The 24,220-nt window shown below is 41.7% G+C and overlaps 1 protein-coding gene across 3 annotated transcripts in view; it reads right to left on the bottom strand.

The window, feature by feature from the left end:
• The window catches only part of SMC6 (structural maintenance of chromosomes 6), a 96,385-nt gene that overhangs the window by 30,103 nt on the left and 42,062 nt on the right, over positions 1–24,220 (bottom strand). For all 3 annotated transcript variants that reach the window (XM_075598410.1, XM_075598411.1, XM_075598412.1), the window contains exons 18-22: positions 21,585–21,720; positions 14,959–15,039; positions 10,185–10,355; positions 7,910–8,047; positions 4,737–4,882 (exon numbers count right to left, since the gene is read on the bottom strand). In XM_075598410.1, coding sequence (XP_075454525.1) covers positions 4,737–4,882; positions 7,910–8,047; positions 10,185–10,355; positions 14,959–15,039; positions 21,585–21,720 — 672 coding nt within the window. The remainder of the gene's footprint in view (positions 1–4,736; positions 4,883–7,909; positions 8,048–10,184; positions 10,356–14,958; positions 15,040–21,584; positions 21,721–24,220) is intronic.

Here is a 24,220-nt window from a genome sequence, read left to right on the forward strand (position 1 = left end):
ACAAAAAATGTATCATTTTAAATAGTCAGGAAGATTACTGCTTTAATGCAGAGTTGAGACCAAAATAAGGAAATCTTGAGTGAAATAATAAAATGTGCAACACAGTAATGCCTTAAAGTGCAGGAGGAAACCGAAATCACTATGAATATCTAAACACTAAAATAGATATAGGCTTCATGTCTTAAGAGGGATAAATACTGCATGGATATAGATATCAAAGTTTCACATGAGAAGCTGTGAGAAGAATAATCATCCAAGCACAGTAATGTCAAACTAAACTACAGTGAAGGCGAGGGAAATTAATACAGCACCAAGGGCAAACTCGTGTTAACAGCTCAACATTATTTCAGAGTTCAGGGTAAGATCGTTGGGAAATTGCAATTTATCAGACGCTGATGTAGCTGTCCCCTTCTATCCATCGTCATTCTTATATACCAGGAGTGCCAAACTCCAGTCCTCAAGGGCCACCAACGGGTCTTCAGGATATCCCTGCTTCAGCACAGGTAGCTCAAACTGATTAAGACACCAGTACTGAAAGCAAGGACAGCCTGAAAACCTGACATGTTTATGGCCCTTTAGGACTGGGGTTGGCCACCGCTGTTATATACGGATTGTGCTTGCATTTATATATAGTACTAGCTGATATACCCGACGTTGCCCGGGATAGAATTTTCCCGCGCCACCTCTCTCCGCTCCCCCTCTCTCTCCCCCGTTGACAGCAACCTAGCCCCCCCCCCCTGAACATGAATGCGGCCCTCAGGCGTTCACAGCTTGGGCTCCCCCTTTCACACCTCCGCCCCCCTCCCCCCACCTTCACAGCTCTGTTTTCCTCCCCCCCCTGCACATTGGTCATTTCCCCCCCCCCCCCCATGACAGGTCTGGGGCCTCCCCCCCGTTGACAGTTCGCCGCCCCCCCCCCTTCACAGCTGTGTTCCGTCACCCCACGCAGAGATGTGCGATTCCCCCCCCCATTGACAGCTGTCCCCCCCCCCCATCGGTGAGGGCCCCCCTGCCCTTCACATGTCCAATTCCCCTCCCCCTTCAGAGTTCAGTGAGTGGGTGGGTAGTGTCTTGAGTGACATTTGGTGACTTTAGGTTAGTGACTGGGTGGGTGGGTTATCTAAACCCCCTGCATGTCTTCCCCCCCCGGGACCGGCAGAGGCGAGTCAGCGGTGCGGGTGAGAGGCGGGTGGCTGGAGGTGAGGCGGCAGGGTGGCGTTGATGCGGGGGGTCCGCCAACGGCCCAGGTGTGAGGCAAGCGGCTGGGGGGAAGGGGGGGTGGAAGTGGTGCCGGTGCACTCATGCGCCGGCGGAGGCTGCAGAGGGGAGCAGGTAGAAGAACATTGTTCAAAAATAGTGCTCTAGTGACAGAATATGTAATAAACAATAATTTCTTGATTGAAGGTGGTAGGCTGGGTTAAGGTATATAAATGAGTGAGGTATATATGGGTGAGTATATATGTCTGACACCTGAATAAATGTCCTGGTGAGTGTGGGTAATGGAGATATACGAGCCCCACCCCCTCACTGCCAATGTGGACTGGTACTGACAACCTGCTTAAAACACCAATAAAATACCTCTAAGTACTGTCTAAGGTACAAACTCACGTGACCTTGCCCATTGTGCCTTCTAGAATGCGTGCTTCTGCCAGTTGAGATGATTCAGGTAGCCACGAATGTAGAAATGCAGCGCACAGCAAAGAAACTGGATCCACGGGACAGCAGCAGTATGATAAAATAAAGTCCTTTATTGAAAAATCATGGTGCAGACAGGAATGGGTGCAGGAAAAAACCTCTGTCTCTAATGCGTTTCACGCCTGTGTGGTGCTTCGTCGGAGTTTGTTTTAAATTTTTTCACTCATCACCCACCAGATGTACTGAGTGCCCAATCTAGGTTTCTGTTCTCTGTTTGCTATCTAATTACCTACCTAGGGAGCACCTACATCCACTTTAGTGAAAGCTGCGGGGGTTCCCCTATAGTTTTCACAACATTTTTTTTATAAATAAATAAAAATTTACGAAGTCGCATCCCTTCCTCTTCTGAAACAGACTCTGGCACGCCACTTTTTGAGCCTTGCCCTCTCTTTAACAGTGCACAACTTGTATCTAGTGACTGCCTCGTCACATGAACTTCCACACAGAACTTTACATCTTTGGTACTCTTCTGCTGCACTTACAGCTATTTAGTGAACCCCCGAGCCGAATCTTCGCCGAAAGAACACAGGAAAACGGATCGATCGGTAACTTACCTAATTCCTTATTGTGTGGATTGTATTGATGCACATAATATCTAATAGCTTTTCAAATTGCTTAATACCCAGGCACTGAAAATGCATGCAACATTACCAGCAAGCCAATGATTACAAGGATCTTTGCATGGTATGCAGCATCCATCTTATATGTTAACAAGTGTAGTATACAGTACATTGTTATGCATACAGATGTATGAAAGTGATTGGGTTCAGGAACAATGCATCTTCCGATGGCTGAAAATGAAGTCAATTGCTTCACTCCTCCCCAAGGGGAAAGTAAATAGATTCGACAGACTTGCTCCAAGAAGAAATATTTTGTTTTAAAGCAGCAACCCAGGCTGCTGTTTTTTCAATTATTATTTTTCCCCCCTTTAATATGTGAGAGAGGAGGGGTAAATAAATACGCAGCACCAAGCATGTTTTGATTTATTTAGCGTTTTTTACCCAAGGGTGGAAATGACAAATTACAAACTGTTTTGCACAGAACAATGAAAAAACAAAATAAAGGGACTTATTATTGTGAGATACATTTTATTCCACCACATTTTTTTTTTCCTTTCCCCAATTCTGATTGAAGTTTGTCGTAAGGTATATACTGTATAAACATCAACAATTAGTGTGCTTACAGTATATGTATGCGTTTGTGGTGGTGTAATCATATTCATGCATGCTCTCGAAATGTTTTGGACAAATATTTTTTCTAAAATGGCTCTTTTCCTTGAAAGGTTGCAGACCCCTGAACTAGGACAATATCTCCCACAGTTTGAGGTCCCCAGTAGTGACGTGTGTGTGTGTGTGTATGTGTGTGTGTATGTGTGTATGCATGTATTAAACATGGTTGCAGATCTAAATCACATGCTCACCAGTGGAGCTCATTTGAGGGACCTTTGCGAAGGTAAAAAGTGGGCCAGCTTGCGAGTTGTGCATTAACCCATGTCTTGTATGCAGATCACGTGCTCACAGGTGTGCCTACGTGACACACACACACACACACCTCTTTTTCTTTTCTGTGGCTGCGATTACTTTTTTTTTGCCTTTTTCTATCTTTAGGAGACAGTACTTGTTTAATCATGGGGTATTTTATCATACGATGCATGGATATTATGGAAGCAGAAGAGATTTATTTCCATGTGACCAGCCCGGATACATTTATCACCATGTGTTTGTAGAGATTAGGGTTGTCCTTACTCTACTTTGAATGAGCTGCTTTTTCATGAATATATTGAGGGAGATTACCCGTTTTTATGATTATCTTGATGTTGTAATAAATGATATTTATATTTTGCGGTATACCGGAGTGCTAAACCGGGTTCTTTTCTTTTAGTATAGTATGTATTATTGCCCTGTAGCAGCACCATAGGCTTTATTATCTAGCCTTGCACTTCAAGTTTATAGTGCCATTTTTATTTACATGTTTATTTTGAGCTGTATCATTTCTTTCGGTGGTAGTTATAAATTATTATTGTGCTTTAATGTTTTGTAGGTGTGTTTAACAGCCTAAAAATGTATTTAAAGCTCATCTTCGAAAAGTTCTACACCAACTTTAAATTGCTACATCACAAGGAAATTGCATTTGGGAATATTTCTTTTGATTTGGAATAAGGTGTGCAATTAACCCATTAATGTTTGTTCTCTGCCTTAAAATCAGAAATGTAACCCAGGTCTATAGAATATTTTGTGCAATATTCCAGCCTGCATGTATATTATACATACAGAAATCTGCATACAATATTGGGTTTCAGGGACAAAAGAGAGAACACATATGCAAAGTGATTTCTGTATTTACAGTACACCACAGTATAAAATTAATTCCCACTTTTACACACCGTGTGCACGCTTTTAAGCAGGAGAAAAAGATTGTCCTTTAATCCAAAAATCACCCATGGGGTGCGTTAGCAGTTTGGTAAGGTATAACAAAGTAGACATGGCTTTCTAAAGATATGGAATATAAGGATATTTGGTTAAAATAATAATATATACAGTATATCATTTTATAACCATTTGGTTTCAGGGCTATTATATATTTCCATACTAGCGGAGGTTGAAAAATGACATATACAGCAGGGTCCCGGGAATACGGCGGATTCCGTTCCAGGGGCCTGCCGTGTACTGAAAATCGCCGGAAAGGCGATTTTCAAAAGAAATATGTTGCAGGTATTATCTGCAAGATCCCTATAGATTTGTAACCTTCCCTTTAGTATAAGGCGATGAATAAGACTAAAATGTACTGTAGCAAAAACCCTGTATTGTGATCACATTTATTTAACATTATTGGTGTTAAGAAAGTCCTGAAAAAACTAATTAAATACAGAGCAATCCAAATTCACCGTTTCCAGCAGATGGTGTCATGCTAAAAATTAGATTACAAAAAAACATTCTGGGAGGAAAAGAAAAAAAAAAAAACCCCACAATACACGTTTTTCCATTGTATCAATTCCCAATGTTATGCGATTCATTTGTTATGGGGAAAGGAAATCTGCCTACCTTATTATTTCTTCCCTGTTTCCATGGAGATCACGTTCTGAGTTTATCTTTTCCCTCAGGCGACTAATTTCCGTGTCAAGACTTCTTGCTGTTCTAGTGACTTCCATCCGCTCTGGGTAGATGTGCTTGGCCTTTGCTTTCTTTTCCTGAAACAATATTGAAGTACAACATCATTATGCACGCATTACAGGCCTGCAAATACACATGAAGCTTCAGATAGCTTAATGCAGGTGAGCGCAATCTTTTGTCCCCCTGCGCCCCCCTGCCGACTCTTCCCCTCTCTTCGCGCCCCCCCACCTTTTACCTTGGCTCCGGCGTCATGACGCCGTTGCAACGTGACATCACATGACCTCGCGACGTCATTTGATGCTGCGTTGCCTTGGCGACGTGTCTCCAGGAGCAAGGTAAGTGAGGTTTACAGAGGCCTTCGCCGCTTCCCCGACACTTAAATTAAGTGCCTTTGTGAAGCGCGCGGGGTGTCTTTAAACCCCGCACCCCCGCAGACAATCTCCGGCCCCCGGGGGGCGCACCCCCCAGTTTGGCACCGCTGGCTTAATGCACTACACATTTCATAAATAAGGAATTCAAGAGAAATGAGAACTTGGAAACTGTTTGCTTGGCTTAAAGTACACTTCAAGACTTCATTATTTGCAGTTATTGAGAAGCCTATCATCCTACGTAGGACAACATCCAGAACAAAACCCGTTACAAAATCCAATGTGTCCGTGTCTGATATATATGATCCCTCAACAAGCATTTTCAAATGCTTCACAAAGTGTGTCCACTGAAACCTGAGCTTCTACGGATTACCATTTATTATTGATGAGAATGCAAGGAAGAGAAAGTTTAGTTTTAAAATGTATGCCACATTCATAAAAAGAGAAGCACACTTACAGCTTCCAAGTAAAACAGTTATCGCCACAGGTGTGGTAAAGACGACTATTCTGGGTCATGTCAAAGCATATCGCTTCCTGAGAGGTATGACGTATACCAACCAGGGCTGGGGCCTCTATTCATAGTAACAGCCTCATTTTCTAGCCAATCAGAACTACAAAACAAATATACAATCCATTAAAATGTAGACATCTTTTTCAGATTATAAATATAATATGGAACCTCCTGGAGTCTACCTTTCAATCTTTTTTTCAGTAGTGCGTCTTATTTTTGCACTTTTTCAACCTGTTTACACACTGTGAAGCCCCTGATCAGAACAAAGCATGACAAAAGCTCAGAATATACGAGTACACAAGACGTACCACATAGGGAACAATATGATAAAAAGTTAATATATTGACTTATTGCCTCTGAGCACTTTGTTCTATCCAAATGTATACATTCTATTTCAAAAGAGGAAGGGCTGTGGCTTCCTAATAGTATTCCAATGTGTATTTCAGAGGTAGTCTATGCGTGTGTGTGTGTGTGTGTGTGTGTGTGTGTGTGTGTGTGTGTGTGTGTGTATATGTATATATATGTGTATATATATATATATATATATATATATATATATATATATATATATAACCACACACACACATATATATATATATATCTCTCTCTCTCTCGAAGAAATGTACGTCACATTATAATTTTTTAATCACAATGGATGAAATTAAAATAGCAGTGGGTCAAACATATCGCAAGAAGGAATGACCATCTTTGGACAAAGATGGTACTCGACTGGACGATGACCTAATGTATGGTGGGAGGATGGAATAGAATGAAGAGAGGCTTGCACACAGTACCTGGAAAATCCTAGGTGAGGCCTTCAACCAACAGTGGATCGACAAGGGCCGAGGATCGTGATATTACACACACCCTCAAGTCTGGGTATGTATGTGTATAAACGTATTGTTTTGTAAACTTGTGCAACAGTGCGAGTATATGCAAATGTAGGTATGTGTGCATCAGTGTATTTGTTTTTGCATCTATCGTACTATGCTATAGCTCTTCAACTTGCAGCCCATAGTACCTTCACTCACAGCATACACACGAAAAGCATGCGGCAGGTGCACACGCGTTCGTACATGCACGCGCAGGGCCACACAGAATACAACGGCCCTATGGTGTGTTTTCTCTCTCTCGCTCTCAAATGGAAAATATTACGGTGTGCTCATTTACTTGTCTAAGGCTGCACTTATAGTGCCGGCGACGGCGAGTCATTAAAAGTGATTTATCTTACCAAACAGATATGGTCCTTCACAATTAGCTGCCAAATTCACAGCCAGATTGGCAGTCTTTTAATCTTGAATATTTATCTACACCATTTTAAAACTGATGGGATCTTTGTTACAATATATCTGCATTATAATCATTTGGCAACTTCATTCCCAGCTATCTCAAACTCCTACACCCACCACATCATGAATATATATTTATGTCAAAAAGAATGCTACTGAGCGTGACAAATGTATACAACAAAAGACAGGGGTGCCCAATTCTACATCCAATTGACAAAACATATATGGTAATAAGTATAAAGTTTAAATACTTCAATAATAATAATAATTACTTGGTTATTTAGTAAAACCCTTTGGCCAAAGCGTTGTAAGCCTACATACCAAACGTCAAGGTACAATGAAAAATGCATGTCCTACACTACACTGTGAACCCTTCCCTTTGCCTCTGTATGATGAGTAATTATTATTATTATTATTGAAGTATTTAAACTTTATACTTATTACCGTATATGTTTGTCAATTGGATGTAGCATTGGGCACCCCTGTCTTTTGTTGTATACATTTGGCAACTTCACCTAAACTTTACAATGTGAAAAGTGAGGTCACGTGTAAAAATGCCTAATGTTATTACAATTTCAATTGACTCAATTTAAACGGATTGAATAAACATCCGAGAAGAGACGATGGTAATTGAATTGATTTTCATAGCATAAAATAAAATGTGCTCGGGTAAAATGAATTAATATATTTGCTCGTAAATCAATACATATCAAATGGAGAACGTGTGGGACAAGGAGTGCACCAGAAGCAGCAAGCAAATTACTGCCTTCAATAGGATTTTTTTTTTGATGAATCTGGTGCACTTTTTTTTGCCTCACAATGAATCCACTTTTGCCTTGATACAAAATACCTCTGTGCTTGAAACCTGATGTTTCCAGATGTTGCACTCATTGTATTTACCAAAGTTGCACTCAACCAGAGCACTCCAGTACCTACCTCCAGGTCTTTTTCTTTGACGGCTAATTCTTCCTTCCGTTTTTGGATACCCTCCAAGTGCTCCCTTCGTTTCTCGTCGTAGTGTTTTTGGTGACGTTTACAGGTTTCCACTTCTTGGTCCACTTTATGCAGCTCTTCCTGCAAAAAGTGTACAATGTAGTGAGCGTTCCATAAGAAACATTTCATTCTTGAACATATTTAAAGACCTAATGTTGACCACCGATACCTCACTCCAAGCTATGCAGTGTGCTGATGCTCTCTTTAGAACTGAAGTGGTTAACAATCGTTTTTTTTGTTGAGAAAGTGATAAAAAAAGAAGCAGAGGTTTCATGCAGTTACATAACCTGGAAGATTACAGAGGTAATCAAGGAGCTGTGCCGTGTATTCCACAGAGTGAACAAGATGTAATTTACATAAAATATGCTCAACTTCAGAAAGAGAGAAACTCATAAGTATACCTTCTTGCAATGCCAGCCCCATATACATAATGACAAATTATTATTCCATTATTTAAGCATGTTCACTGTATGTCCTAAAAGCTCCCTAAGGAATCTGAACACAAGAAAACCACTGCTGAATATTTAGTACACGGTTTGAATAATTTTGCATTTAAATAGCGGAGAGAACACAAAAATGAACCCCTTATTTGCGCAATGTGGCCAGCAATGAATGGCTGCTGTCTAATTAGACTATATTTTACAGTGTTGCCCCATTGTTCAAATGTTTGGACAGAATTGTGCAATGTACAGTAAATGAAGCAACTTTGAAAAGGTTCCATTTGGTGGAATAGAAGTGTTAAAAATGGTTGCGATTATGGTGGGCTTCATGGTTTTTATATTAGCAACACTAGGAAAAAAACAGTAAGGGGCTTATTCTATCCGCTTAAGTGGATGATCGTACTTCTTTTGGTCGAAATTCCCCATTAAAGTCAGATGTTTATTTACCTCAAGCACTTTCTCAAACTAACCGAGTTGAATTGTAATCCTAAATTTAACATCTCTAAGATTAGATATATTGGCATCTAACCATGAACTGTTCACCATAACCTTTATAAATGTAACCAACAGTCAATGTTTAAATGTCTTAAAGAAGACAAATGGAGCAACCTTAATCTTTTGGTTTGATAGAGTAGTGTCTATCAAGATGAACCTGCTTCCTCACATTTTATTCTGTTTCAGACCCTTCTGATTAGAGTAGCCCAATCTTATTGGCAACATTTTCAGACGGCTAATCCAAAAATGAATTTTGATAAAATGTTACTGGCGTTGCCAACTCAAGTCCTGAAGGACCGGCAGATCAGATTTTAAGGAGATCCCTGCTTCAGCACAAGTGGCTCAAAAAGGGCCGACAATGATAGCCACCTGTGCTGAAGCAGGGATATCTGAAAACCTGGAAAAGAAAGGATCCGGCGCTACAACCTGTGACAAACTTCAGGGCACTTCCGGGTTGTAGAAAAAACTTTATTGGGACCTCACGAACACACAGATACACCACAATCTCCCCCTCAACGCGTTTCCCACTAGGATCAGCTTCATCTTGGAGACGCGCTGATCATAGCGTGAAACGCGTTGAGGGGGAGATTGTGGTGTAGCTGTGTGTTCGTGAGGTCCCAATAAAGTTTTTTCTACAACCCGGAAGTGCCCTGAAGTTTGTCACAGGTGGTAGCGCCGGATCCTTTCCTTTCCATGCTCTATCTTCAGAAGGCTGCACGCCTGGAACCGGAGCTCAGAGGAGAGCAGGACCGAGGTCTGTGAGCTTACATATGTAAGGTTTCCCTCCCCAGCTCTGACCTATCTCCTGGTCCGTTTATACTTTTCTATGTGACTCACATTGACACCACAGAGTGCTGATACTAGCTGCCAGAGCGCAGGACAGACTTTCTATATCTGAAAACCTGACCTGTTGGTGGCCACCCCTGCCCTAGAGTTTTCTGTACTTTGCAGGTCAATTCCTTGTGCTTTCCAGGTAAACTAAATTACAGAGGGGTGGTTTTACCCCTCCTTGACAAAGGGCAGCTCAACTTTCACAAATATTTCAAAAGTCTTTCCCAACAGGAAGAGTCATCTTAAAGAAGAAGGTTTAGTTTATTAGCCGCCTTGTGGACTTCATAAAATGTCATTAAAACAACTCAGTGGCTCATCCTGGTTCGACATTCCTTGGGGTTATGGCATATTAAAGTGTAAGATTTGAAGCCGCCCTTGAGTTTGTGCTGGTGGGAGCAGTCTAGATTGCTGGTTCGGCATATATAGAAATAAATTGGAGTAAAAAGACATACCTTCACTGGATCAGCTACCTCAGACACAGAGTTGATTTTCACTTTAATTTCTTCATATTTGTGCTCTGACTTTATTAGCAAAGATTTCAACTCCTCCATGTTTTCCCGTGCCTGCTCCATTTCATTTCTAACACCTTCTATTTTACTCTTGTTTTCTTGTGCTTCTCCCTCCTGCCAGCAATCATAATGCAAAAGAAAGGCTCAGACAAACATAACTATATAGCTAATTAATATAGCACCACTTCATATTTAATTAAAAAAAACACCTTCCTTGTGATAATGAAAAAGCTGTATTCTATAGTATTAATATGTAGCTCTAACTGTACGTACTTAAAATCACCATTTATCTAAATGAGATCCCATATGGGCAACATTTAGGTGTTTTCTTTAATGGAGTATGCAATGGTAATAGCTTTACATAAAAGTTCTTTACCAGCATGGTGATTATCCAAAAAGGTATATCAGGGGGCTCAGATAACGGTTTTACCTCTATTCTTTAACGTAGAGCGGAAAAAAACAGTTTGAATATAACTAGTATGTGTGTGTACATAGACATATAGTGTTGCACGTTCATTATGGGTATGAAGCATCTTGATGCCAGTCATATGTCACTAGAATGAGTGAAGAAACATCCAAATGAATAAAACTGTAGAAATTATACAAGTAATTCATAAAGCAGCTGATTAGTATGTAACTTTTCTGTATCTATCTCCTAAGAGAAATGACCAATACCTTGGCAGCAGGGTCACAAAAACCTGAGACCAAGAAATCTATTTCAAGGTATATAAATACTGTATTTTCTTTTTATATGGTGCCAATATTAATCATAGATGCATAGGTTTTTACAGGCACAACAAGTCCAAGCCCTGAAGAGTTTATTAAGATGCGTCCATGCTGCCGATGACCACGCGTGACATCACCCGCGTTTTTTGGACAACGTAGACACGACATTGAGGGCGTTCCTGTGACGTCACAGAGCTGGGTCGCCCTCATTGGGCGAACCGCTCATGTGACTTGGCTGACGCGCCGAGGACACAGATTGAACCGATTCCTCACGCACTGCTCGCCCCCTCCTGTCGCACTCACTGTCTATGGGTGCTATCATTGCCTTAAAGCATTGTGATCGCGCCACGCGCACCCACCCCCACGCGGTCTTCGGCAGCATGGACGCCGCCTTACCAAGATTGTTACTTGCATAAGGTTACAAGGGGACACTGGGATTCCAAATCGGGTTCACCCATTTCAAAGGCTGCGCCACTACCATGCCACTAAAGTGACTCCTACTTAAATACGTCTATCCTCCTGAATGGCAATAAACAGATTAACCATGTTAACCTAGTCACACAATCCCAAAGTGGTCTTTTGTTGCACTGAGCAAGCAAACTGATATTATGAGGAACAAATGTATCAATATTTTACATTATCTAACCAATTTGATCAGAATCTCATTTTAACGTCACACCACAATTACTGCAGCTTTTGAAATCTCGATTCCAAATCCCTACTGTAATTCCCATAACAAATCTCTGCTGGATAATGTTTTGCAATGCGTTGCTGGCCTCTGGTAATAAAAATTTAAATCTTTTAAACAACAAAATCTTACATGTCACCGGGAAACTGAAGCTGCAATCCATTGATGCTGCAGTGTTTATTTATTTTGGCTCAACCATGATGTTCAAGCACTTTTAGTTCCCATCTCCTGGATAGATCCAAATTCCAGAATATGAAGAAAGCCTCCGAGGTAAGGGAGAGGAAGTGGCTCAGTGAACATAGACACTGCTACTTAAGACACTGGTACTTAAGACACTGGAGCAAAGGGGAACTTGGTTCAATTCCCGGTGTCGGCTTCTTGTCACCTTGGCAAGTCACTTTATCTCCCTGTGCCTCAGGCACAAAACAAAAAAAAAACAGATTGTAAGCTCTACGGGGCAGGGCCTGTGTCTGCAAAAATGTCTCTGTAAAGCGCTACGTAAAAACTAGCAGCGCTATACAAGAACAATTATTATTATGCATTTTCCTTGCCAGCAGAATACCAAAGAACTGATTGATTTACTCCAAAGAAAAGAAAAAAATGTCATTTTGATGCTATGATGCCAAAATACATTTTAGGTGTGTAATCTCATCCTATTGAAAATAATGTAACCGGTACTGAGCAAACATTGTTTCCCTATGTCTGTGTGTGTGTGTGGGCAAAACCCGCAATCAGAGTTCCACATTTTAAAGGAAGAAATAACGACTCCTCTTCAGAAGAGAGAAAATAAATGTGCATAACAACTTAGCTCCATGCGGAGTTGAAGCTGTTCAGTTTAGTAACAGCATGTGTGAACAGTCTAAATGAGAGAAAAAAATGACCCCGGACCTCAATTTGGAAATTTGCTAGCAGGTAGTCCTGGGGTGAAACAGAATTGTTATTCTTAATAAGGTGAGATGCAGAGAATCAAAGAAGGCTGAAGTTATAAAAGATACATGGTGCTCGTTTGCCCAATTGAACCCCCCCCTGCATTTAACAAATGTTCTCTATTCTATTTCATCAGCATTAGCAGCAGGCTACAGCTTTCTCACAATATCCTGAAGGCATAGCATTGTGGTAACAACACAACCTTGGAAATGAATCGACCTTGTTCAACGTGTAGTGTGAGCTCTACCCTGTGACCTTGGGAGTCACCCTGTACACGGGCATACACACATTAGATGGCAAGCTCTTCAGGGCAAGAACTTATTGTGTCTGCAAAATTCTAAGTACAGCGCTGCATACACAGCCAGTGCTACATAAGAAAAGCAATTACAAACAAATATTCTATATACATAAATGTATATACATAAACATACACACTATATAAGTACAGCTGAACCCCGTTATAACGCGGTGCTCGAGTCCACATATTGAGACCGCGTTATAACTGGGATCGCGAAATAGCTGCCGTGCGAGGACTTACCCGGCATCTGCAGCTCACTCCTCTCTCCCTGCTTCATCAGGCTCGGTCCTCATGCACACATTGCCAACGGTTTTTTTTTAAATAACATTCAATGCTTTATTGCTAACGGACACACACACCTCCCCTCTACACTAATAATTTTAGCATACCATGCAGGAATCAAAACATGACCCTTCATACACTGGTAGCGATTCAATACCTGCTACACCATAGGATTGGTGTGATGTCATTGACTATTATCAAACTTAACTTCTACTTCACAGTACTTAAAGGCAATGTGTGTGTGTCCGTTAGCAATACAAAAACACCTTGGAGATGCGCACGTGGGCAGCCTGATGAAGCAGGGAGAGGAGAGAGCTGCAGAAGCCGGGTAAGTCCTCACGGAGCGGCCATTTTGCTTAAAATAAATAAATAAACAGATTGAGGTTTTTTTCAATCGTGAGTCACATTGACAGCGTTATAAGCTGATCCGCGTTGTAGCGGATCGCGCTATAACGGGTTGAGCTACATTGAGACTCATTATTATTATCCCCATCATTCCACACCTCTATTCACCTGAGGTTTTACATTGTAGCACAAGGGATAGGAAAAGTTTCTGCTGCTCTGTAAGCAGCAGTCTGAAACAAAGAGTACTAGGGTGATTATTCATTAAACCACGATAATGCCAAGTTAAATTGGTACGCTCAGTCTAATGAATAACCTCCTGAGGCTCAAAGTAGTACAAATATCTAGCGTCACAATTTGCATTCCAATCAAACACGGCTGCCTCACAAGACATAGTATCTATTTCAGTCCTTTGCAGGCACTTACAGATGTAGCACCCACTATTGCGAGACATGCCGTAATGTGCGTAAAATTGGCGCAAAAGTTATGCTACAATAAAGCTATAACAACCTAACCCAAAACATAACCCAAGGGCAAGTCCAGCTCAACCATAACGCTACTTTAAATCTGCATGCTACTCTTTTCAATGGGAATGCCACATGTAATCATGGCCACAAATTGCGTACAGACCCCATATTCTCGAAAAGAAGCAGCTAAAAATGGTATCACTTTTGCAAAAAATCCTTACATTTTTTTTGGTTGTAGTGGAGCAGTTCTGGCACGATTTCCCATGTGGAAAACTTGACAAATTTACCAAAAAACTACACCATGGAAGGAACAGCTCGCTCTGCTAAATCTGTATTTTAGAATATGCCTTACCATCTGCAAGCAATTTTACATCTCAGAGAACATATTGTCAAATATTCTTTACAGGGCCTTCAAAACATGAATACTATTATTAATATTCTTAAAAATACGTTAGCTTAGTCAAAATTAGTGAAACATTTCAAAACCGGCAGAATTCCTACTTTATTTAGGGTGGTTTCTTAACTACTTCTCAACCAAAGCAGCACTAAGACATTAAGCATATCCTAAACCAGCGGTGCGCAAAGTGGGGGGCGGGAGATTGTGCTGGGGGGGGGGGCGCGGGCAGTTGCAGAGGCCCCGCGCTCTTCCCCCAGGCGTTTAAATTAAATGCCGGGGGATCGCGTGAGGCCCCTGCAACTGTTTACTTACCGGGATTCAGCAGTCTGTGTTGCGTCGCCATGGTAACACGGCGTCACACGCCCACGCAGCGTCATCTGACGCGGATAAAGGTAGGCAGGGGGGGGGGGGGCGCGAGAGCTGGGGGCAGAGACAGGGGGGCGTGATGTCAGCACAAAAAGTTTGCGCTCCCCTGTCCTAAACTATGGAAGAAATACTGAAAACGATTTTACATATATAAGTGCTTTCATCAAAATAAAAAAAAAGGCAATCATATTCTCAAGTTTAGCACAAAAGGCAGATATCCTTACTAGTGTAGCGATGTCTATAGATTGTTGCTCTTCCACATTCTCCAGATCGGTTAAGCGACCAAATTCTTGACGAATTTGTATCTGAAAGGAAAAATGCAATAAAAGTAAAATTGACATAACAGCATTTCAACAGGGCTAAACAGTAAAATACATTTTCAAAATCCTCTGCCACCTGTCCCCCCTCTAGTCCATGCTAAATGCCGCTACTTCGCTTACTTACTGCACACACCATTCTTCCTCTGCCGCCCTCCTATGCAAACCACTAAATTCTCAGAGTCAAAATCAACATACGTGCTGGGCTTATGATTGACATCACTCCTCCTCCCTCATTGCCATCTCCAAGACATCTCCCATGCTGCATCCCAACTCTGGCATTTTCTGCCACGTACTGTCCAACTCTCCCCTACCATCTATCCATTTCAATATTCTGTTTAGAAAAGCAAAACGACCTCGGTTAATTATTTTTAAAAAAATAATTAAAAGTGTCATCTGAACCGGGGAGCCCCAGTCATCCGGAAACTCCCGGTTTCCAGAGATGCCGTTTTTGTGCCGATTAAAAAAAAAAATATTTGGTGGCAGATTACATATAAGGCTACTGGGGTTAGTTACCAACCTCACAATGACAGCGAACATTTTCTATTGCCCGCTGGACCATTTTGTTTACAGAGTATGCTTGCTGAAGACCCAGTTTTTATCCTGGACTATACGATCTAAAACAGAGGGGGGTGGGTGTTCGCAGACATCCAGGCTTGATGCGGATTTTAATTCGGTCTGAACTGCCATTAACTTGAATGGCACTTAACGTCGATTGAGCTCCAATATCCCTCATCCAAGCTTCAGAAGCTTCAAGTGTTTTTATAGCTTTTAATCATCAGGAGAAGACAGACAACCCTTCAAAGACCGGCATATCGTCCTTACCACCCCCCTGCGTCTCTGCTGTGGGGGTCTGTTTGCTACTCAACTGTGTTCATTTCCCCTCAGATGCTATTTGAAATACCTGTCAAAGCAAAAGTGGCCCCTAAGAGCGGAATGGGAGGTTTGGAGTGGACAGAGTTATCAGGATAAGGGACAACTCAGCTCTGGATATCATCAGCACCTCCCCCCTGCAACTCTGCAGTGGGAGTCTGTTTGCTACTCAACTCTTTCCACATCACCTCAGATGCTCTTAGAAACAACACCTGAGTTGCAGCAAAGTCTTTGGTGGCAGCTGAAGGGCAGCCAAAGGGAGCCATTTGCTTATGTAACAGCTGCTCTGTTACTGGACTTTGATAAAATATTTCATATATATGTTGAAGCATTTCCATCTTCACACATTATCTGCTCGCAAAGCTCCTCCGCAGAGTCCCACTTAATTCTTCCCTGATGCATACTCCTTCAAATAACAAGCAGCTATCCAAAACGCACCAACCTTCTCATCCCCCTGTACCCTATGTTTCAACTTACCCTTCTTTATTGATTGCAAGCACTAAGGGGTAGGGCTTTCTTTACTTACTGTAACAATGTGTGTGTTAATGTTTGATATTTTATTGTTTTCATCCTCCAACCCTATAGTACTGTGCTACAGAATATTTTAGCGCATTATAAATAAAGTAGCTGTACCCAGATTAACATACGCCGATCTACAGTAGCAGATCTTTGTTTTAACCCCTCTCTGTAATTCCTCTCTAGTCCCCTCTTCACTACCTTACTCTCCTCCATAATGCCCATCTCCTCACCTCTATTTGCATTCCCTGCCTTACTGTGTCTGCTCCTCTCTGTGCACACTACACTCCCTCATCTCATCTGTCTCCTCCACTCCTTGCTATCACTCCCTTTCCTCCTCCCATCTGTTTGCACTCCCTCCTGCCCCATGTGCACACTGCTTTCCATTCCCTCATCAGTCTGTCTCCTCCTCCCCTCTGTCTCTCTTCCCTCCTTGACGCACATACGCACACACACACGCACGCACGCACGCGCTCACACAAGCTCCCCTCCTCGATAACCAGAAGAACCTGCAATGCATTCCAAACCGTTCAAAGAGGTTGTATTGTCACAGACAGAGGCGAGCATGAAATTTACTTAACTCATCAAACCAAGGAACAGCACTAGACTGAAATAAATTAAAGAACAAATATGCAACCAGAACAAAAAGAAAAACACCACCATTCACCATATTTTTGCTAATGTCCTTTTTTCCTTTTTGAGCTTAATCTACTGTTTTGTACTAGAACTGTGATACGACTGGCTAGAAGACTGCAGATAGAATATAATGGTTATTGTCACACCATCTATGCAGTCTGCAGTTGCCATCATAAAAGTCCAAATCCCTTGATCCATGTGTGTATTAATGAAAAGTTTCACCAAGATAGTCAACATGCTTGCAAGCTAAGTGAAAGCTTCTATGTATGAAGCCCTTAATCATGTGAACAATCCTAAAATTATCAAACCATAAAGAACAAAGCACACAAAGTGCAAGATTTATAGCGTATTCGAAATGTGCTCCTTCCATTTTTTAAGTCATATGGAAATACAGTACAATCAAAAGGGTATCGCTGTCACTTGGCAACCTTGTCCTTTTCTGCTCTTTCATTTTCGTAAGGAACAAATGACAGTTGAAGAATGCAACTGTACAAAGGCACATGTTGTGAACTATAACTGAAAACCTTTTAAAGAAAGGCAGTTGCAGTTTAACAGTTTAAACTTTAATGCAGCAATCCCACAAAAATATTTTTTATTTCCAGCATAACTAAACTCAGAGCTAAATCAGTGGTTCCTCTACCCCCAGGGACTATCCGCACCCGAGCAACAAGAGTTACTTTTGTCGTTTCTTTGAGAAGACTACAAAAAACTACAAAGATGGCTGGCAGGTTCAACAATAGCAAGCCACAAACCTCTCCCGATGACCCTGCAGCTATTTCTTGCCCAACAAAACCTCATGTTGCTCTGGCATCGGGGATCCCCGGATGCCGTGTGGAGTAGTGTATCTTGCCGTAGTAACACATAAATGATTTTTTTTTAATCAGTTACACAACAGTATAATGAATGCTTATAACAATTAAATAAAAAAGCGCAATAGATTTCCCTATGCACATGTAGTTATCACCACTTTCAAAACACATTCACTGTACACAATGCATTACCTTTGTGTACAGGGTTGAATTCACATGTTCAAAGTTACTATTCTTACTTTTGATTTTGTTCAATGAGGTAGGCAATAAACAGTTAAAACATGGTAGCCTTACCGGCCTCATAGCATGTGCAATATTTAAAAAAACAAAATGTTAAAACATCTTGCTCATCAAGAGCAGGCATTTTAAAAATCTTGAAAATATTTATATTGGTAATATTTCCTTAAAAATGACATCACAAATGCTATTCCCAAGTTGACTGGATGGCATAGTTTTAATAACAGTAAGAACGGCCATCCTTTGTTTAAAAAAAAAAAAAAAAAGAACGCTCAAAAAGATGACGTTTGTGGTCATGAATGTTCTGCTCCATTACTATCAGTCAGGGGTGCGCAAACTGGGGCCCGCACTCTTCCCCAAGGCGTTTAAATTAAATGCCGGGGATCACGCGTGGCCTTTGCAACATCCCTTCGCTGAAGCGTCATCATGGCAACGTGCGGTCAAATAACATTGTGGGAGCACGCGATGTGACATCATGTGACCCCGCCAGTGTCACTTGATGCCGACGACAACGTGGGGGGGAGGGGGAGGGGGCAGCAGGCAGGGGTCGCAGACTGAAAAGTTAGTGAACAAGAAACAAAGAAGTTCAGAACAGAAGCCAATGTGACAAAAATACACAGTGGGGGGTTTCTGAGAGCTTGCTGGGTATCTGTGTATTTGTTAACTTCACCCCTGGTTTAAGTCGCAATGAAACAGCTTTAGATCATTGTATAGGGCCCCAGGAGCTCAGCTACGGTTTGAAGTTACCCCTGAATTCCACGTTTTTTCCAAGTAGTCTATTTAATGCCACTGAATTCTTGAATTTTCAAAACCACTCTTCTAACCCTACAATGTTAAAACAGAAATATTCATTTATGCGGTTTAAATCCTTTCAGTGGCTATAGTTGCTACTAGTATGTTCATAAAAGGAATTACAATTTTGAGTCCTCCCCCGTCATTCACCCCCCAAAAAAATCAGAATGTGGCTATTGTAATAGTAAGCAGAGTGTGTTTATTTTATTTTTAAAAGCCTTGCAATTCAATATGCGATCTACCTGGTCAAACTTCCTGGATGAACTGTCATTTTGTTTATCTATACACTCCACACTATTGGATTTCCGTTAAAAACAAGGAGGTAATACTGGTGTACACAAACACCTGAGTTATTGGGCCCATAACTTTGCACATCACTTCCTCACAATCTTTTCATTGCACCTTGCTGAAGTTTTGGTCACAGATCATCACGATTTCTTTGATTTGTAAAATTACTGAACATAATGCTAGGACTACTGCAATGCACCGTGTGTGCTATAACTACTGGAGTGCATGTTCCAGTGGGATATTTGGGAAGATACATGCCCACATCTTTTTGGAGTCAGAATAGAAGTAACTGCATCTGTGATGCATTAACCTTTACAGTCACATTGCCTCCTCCAGGCAAATACATACATACTGAAGGGATTGGGGCACACACGTATCTGGTAAAAGTCAGACTGCTGGAGAGGGTGCTGCTATTCGAGCACTTAGAAGATGTACAAAAACAACAATGGGATAAGCCCACCAAAAATGTGGGCCAATAAAAGAAATGTTTTTGAACATTTTTAGCGCGCCTATCCCTTTGTTATACACCGAGGCACCAATTTCTCCACAGTCCATATTGTATATAGGGTGTATCATTAGGGCACTACGAGACAGAATAAGTTAGCAGAGCAGCAATTCAATATGATGGGGGAAGAAGCAATGGTAAAACATTTTAAAGATGCAGGGCATTAGTACTTTACATTCCCATGTAATGAAACCTCTTAGTGGGGATAATTGGAAAAATCTGGTATCGTGAAGAGTAGTCTTCCCGAGTGAAGAAACTTGGAATCTTAGAGATACTGCACCTTTATCTCGTTTAGTAAAGGGCCCACTGACCCGAAACACGATGGGATCACGGTAACATGGGGGTTGTAGCGTTTAACCCCCACCCTTTACCTAACAGCATATTCTGAGCCTCATACAGTATATGATATTAATCTGCTATTGGTTCATTGAAAAACTCTATTTAAAAAGAAGTGTACTGTAACAAGTGTAGTATTGCAACCGGTTGGGATGAGAGAAAGATCTCCATCCACCACGATGTTTCTTTTTTTTTTATATAAAGAAGAATAAAGGATTAGATTAGAATTAAATGAAAAGTAAAATAAATTTATATATCTTAATATATAAAATCAAAAGGTTGGTACTAGCTGCGGTTAATCTGATTGACCAGAGGCTGAGGACCAATCAGATTGGTGGCTCTTGACGTCACCCAACTGTGCACACACACACACACACACACACACACACACACACACACACACACACACACACACACTTCCCTCCCTCCCGGCGGGGGGACAGGCAGTGGCCAGTCAGCCTCCGGAATGACCCCCTTCCTCCTGCAGCTACTCCCACCAGATGTCGCTCTCTCTTTCCTCAGGCTATGGCGTTGTTGGCAATACTGAGGCGGTCTGTTCCCGCCCGGCTCCTGTCAGGTGCGCACGCACGCACACACGCGCACGCACACACACACACACACACACACACACACACACACACACACAGACACAGACACACAGACACACACCTCCCTCCCCGGCGCTCACTTCCCTCCCTCCCTCCCGGCGGGGAGACAGGCAGTGGCCAGGCAGCCTCCGGAATGACTCCCTTCCTCCTGCAGCTACTCCCACCAGATGTCGCTCTTTCTTTCCTCAGGCTATGGCGTCGTTGCCAATAGTGAGGCGGTCTGTTCCCGCCCGGCTCCTGTCAGGTGCGTGTTTTCCCGCCCAAAGACCCGCCACTGTCCGAGCGCTCACCCCCTCTGCTGGGCACTCGCGTAAGGTCAAAAAAGATGGCGGCGTTGCCAATAGTGAGGCGGTCTGTTCCCGCCCAGCTCCTGTCAGGTGCGTGTTTTCCCCCCCAAAGACCCGTCACTGTCAGCGCGCTCACCCCTCCCCCTTGGCGCGTGACGGTTGCTCCCTCTATCAGAGGCTACAGGATTTACCCTCGCTGCGGGGTCAGTCAGAATCCAGACAGCCAGTAGGTGTGTCAATGTCAGACAGAGTGGGCGGACATGGTTTGTGTGGGGCGAGGGCCACCCTCTGTCTATAATAAACACTCATGGCTACCAGCCCCCTTATAAAAAAGGCCTCACCTCCCTCCCCAGTGCTCACTCACCTCACCTCCCACTGTCCCCCCCCTCCTGTCCACTGTGTCCACCCCTCCCTCCTGTCCCCACCCCTCCCTCCTGTCCACTGTCCCTCCCTCCCTCTGGGGGGTGGGAGAGGGGGAGCACAGAAATAGGGGGGAGAGGGAGCAGGAAATTTAACTCACGGGCAGCGCCGGGTCTCTCAGCTAGTGGAATATATTTGTGAACAGAAGAGCGAAAGGCATTAAAATACAAAAACAAATGCTGATGCCCCAAAAAAGGTAACCATCCAAAGCATACACCTAATTTACCTGTATTTTTTTCTTTGATTGATTACACCGGTTTAAACAGTCCTCGTTTTGGCGAATGTCATTTTCTATGGCGTGCAAACGCTGCTGGTATGTTGACAACTGTGCTACCATATTTCTAACTTCATTCTCCAAGTGACTGCAGAGAAATAAGAGACAAGAACTGAAGGTTTAGTACAGATTTAACAAAAAATAAATAAATTTAAGACATTGCACAAACGGCTCCAAATAAATGGATTAAGACTTGAAAACATTAGGTCAGAGATTTGTCAAATGTTTTAACATCCCATCTTAATACATTTGTATAATATGAGCGGTTTCAATATTGTCAAACGTATCTAGACATGCAGAGTCCCAATACATTAAAACCTCCCAAATTCACACACGAAGTTACATTCTAGCTGTAATGAAGCACGTGAGTTAATGGTTACATTCCTCTAATATTTGAAAGTATTGTTTTATAGATTTAGAATGGATATCACATTTGAGACTATTTCAGTTTAATTGGCTCCCCACACTAATATGTTGGTATACCCATATATTAAAAAGCAGTGTAATAATTTCAACTGCACATTAATCATTAGCAGTATAATTACCAGTTATCACCCGACATGAATATATATTCTTCAAAACTGATTTGTAAAACAAGTATTGTTAAATATATAAGACTGAACAAAATACTGATAAACAGCACTCACAAATCAGTAGTAGATATATAAGCAGTGCAGGGTGCCAAGGATAAAAGAGGACCCAATTCCTCGAATAATATATATACAATAATACAAACTATCCAGCACTCACTGTCTATATAAATCATAAGTCATAGTTATATAACAAAGCTGACTTTTTCCTTCTATTTGTGTGGGGGGTTGTTTAATTTTGTTTGGTACTTGATTTGGTCTCTGTGGGCTGTGGGGACAGGGAAGTACCCCTCTGTTCCTTTGGAGTGAGGGGGAACGGGCCTAAAAAGGGGTGTTCGCCGAAACGTTGCCCCCCCCCCCTCTGTCTCCCCTTGTTGTACCCATTATTGTATTGTCCCCCTTTGGTTTCCCTCCTCCCCCTATCACTTCACTGGACTGTCTGTGTTTATTTTTCTATTATGTTGCATTTTTTAGTGGTTGTCGTATGTGGTTTTAGTTCGCTTGTATATACATTAAATTATACTTTTTTGGTATCATTCCATTTTTGACTTATGATTTATATAGACAGTGAGTGCTGGATAGTTTGTATTATTGCAAATATATAAGACTACTAATGTTTTCTTCACTGAGAAAACACTTCAGAATGTGAGCCTGACAAGAGCAACATGAATTATTGTGTAGGAACTTGTATTTACATTTTCTCAGCTAGTCAGGAGTCAGAAGTGAAGTCATTTATGTTTCTAAGTTTAAATCTAATAACTGTAATATATGTTTATATGAAAATGGACTCCAGTTGGCACAATTAAATATATAATATTGTGGGTCTGGATTTTGAGCCCGCTAAGATTGTGTCTAATTGTATCTTGTTGGGGGGTATGTGGTCCCTCTTAATTTAAGCTCACCCATGCAAGCGCTAATCAGCAGGTTCACGTAAACACAGGTAATCCTTGAGAGATTTCCTGCCCCTGGAGGTAGTTGGAGATGATCTTTCCTGCATCAATAATCTTGGCAAGTATACATATTTCCACTAATTCTTATGGAACTTCTGGTTAATTCCCCTGTAGCTCACACATACCACAAATATTGCTCTAATTGTTAACACCTTAGGCACTGCGTACATGTTATGCATCCCATGCTACCGACTAGATCATTGTTTAGTTTCCGCGTTTCTCTATGCAGTGGAGGAAATGTAAAAGGACACTGTTTGAGTAGTGTAGGACCTGCTGATAGGGTCTTCCTTTACATGGTTGGTGGCTTAACGTGTTTCGGCCAATGAGCCAAAATGATAAGAAAAAAAACCATAGAAATGAATCAAATAATTTGCCAGCTTGGATATGCATTGAGGCTTCCTTGTTTACTGTTGTATAATTGAAGACACACAAACACACGGGGGAAGAACTTAATTCCAGCACTGTTTTAAGGCTTAAAAATAAAACTCCACCTAATGATCATTAAATTATTAACAGGGTTGGAATACTAAATGGGAAAGGATAAATGCTTTTTCGAACTGATTATTTTATTTAAATAACCCCCATCCCCACAGTTCCCAAAGTTACTGGTGTCTCTGCACCTCCATGAGAAACAAAATGGCTGTTCAAATCTCGCTGGCCAAGTAAGCCAAAAGGAATTGGCAACCCCTGCTGTGGCTTCCCACTGCAACTCGACTATCATTTAAGTACCCAAGAAAAACGGAAGTAATGCCGGTAACTTTACCAGTATCTCGGTAACCGGAAGGACCCTGGAGCATGAAATAACCAATTTAAGCTACCAGAGAACCCCAAGGTAAGTAGGTGTGTGAATGTATGTGTGTATGTGCGTATGTATACATGTGTGTGCACGTGTGCGTATATATAAAATGGGAGCAGGCAATATGGCAAGATTGCCGCTTCCAAGCTAAATTATTAATTCCAATTTAGATAAATGTTTGCTTTATAATTATGTTGGGAGTTTTATTTTCATGGAACTTATTGTAATTAAGTAGTTAATTATTTATTTGAT

Source organism: Ascaphus truei, chromosome 4, assembly GCF_040206685.1.
Source record: "Ascaphus truei isolate aAscTru1 chromosome 4, aAscTru1.hap1, whole genome shotgun sequence".
NCBI lineage: Eukaryota > Metazoa > Chordata > Amphibia > Anura > Ascaphidae > Ascaphus > Ascaphus truei.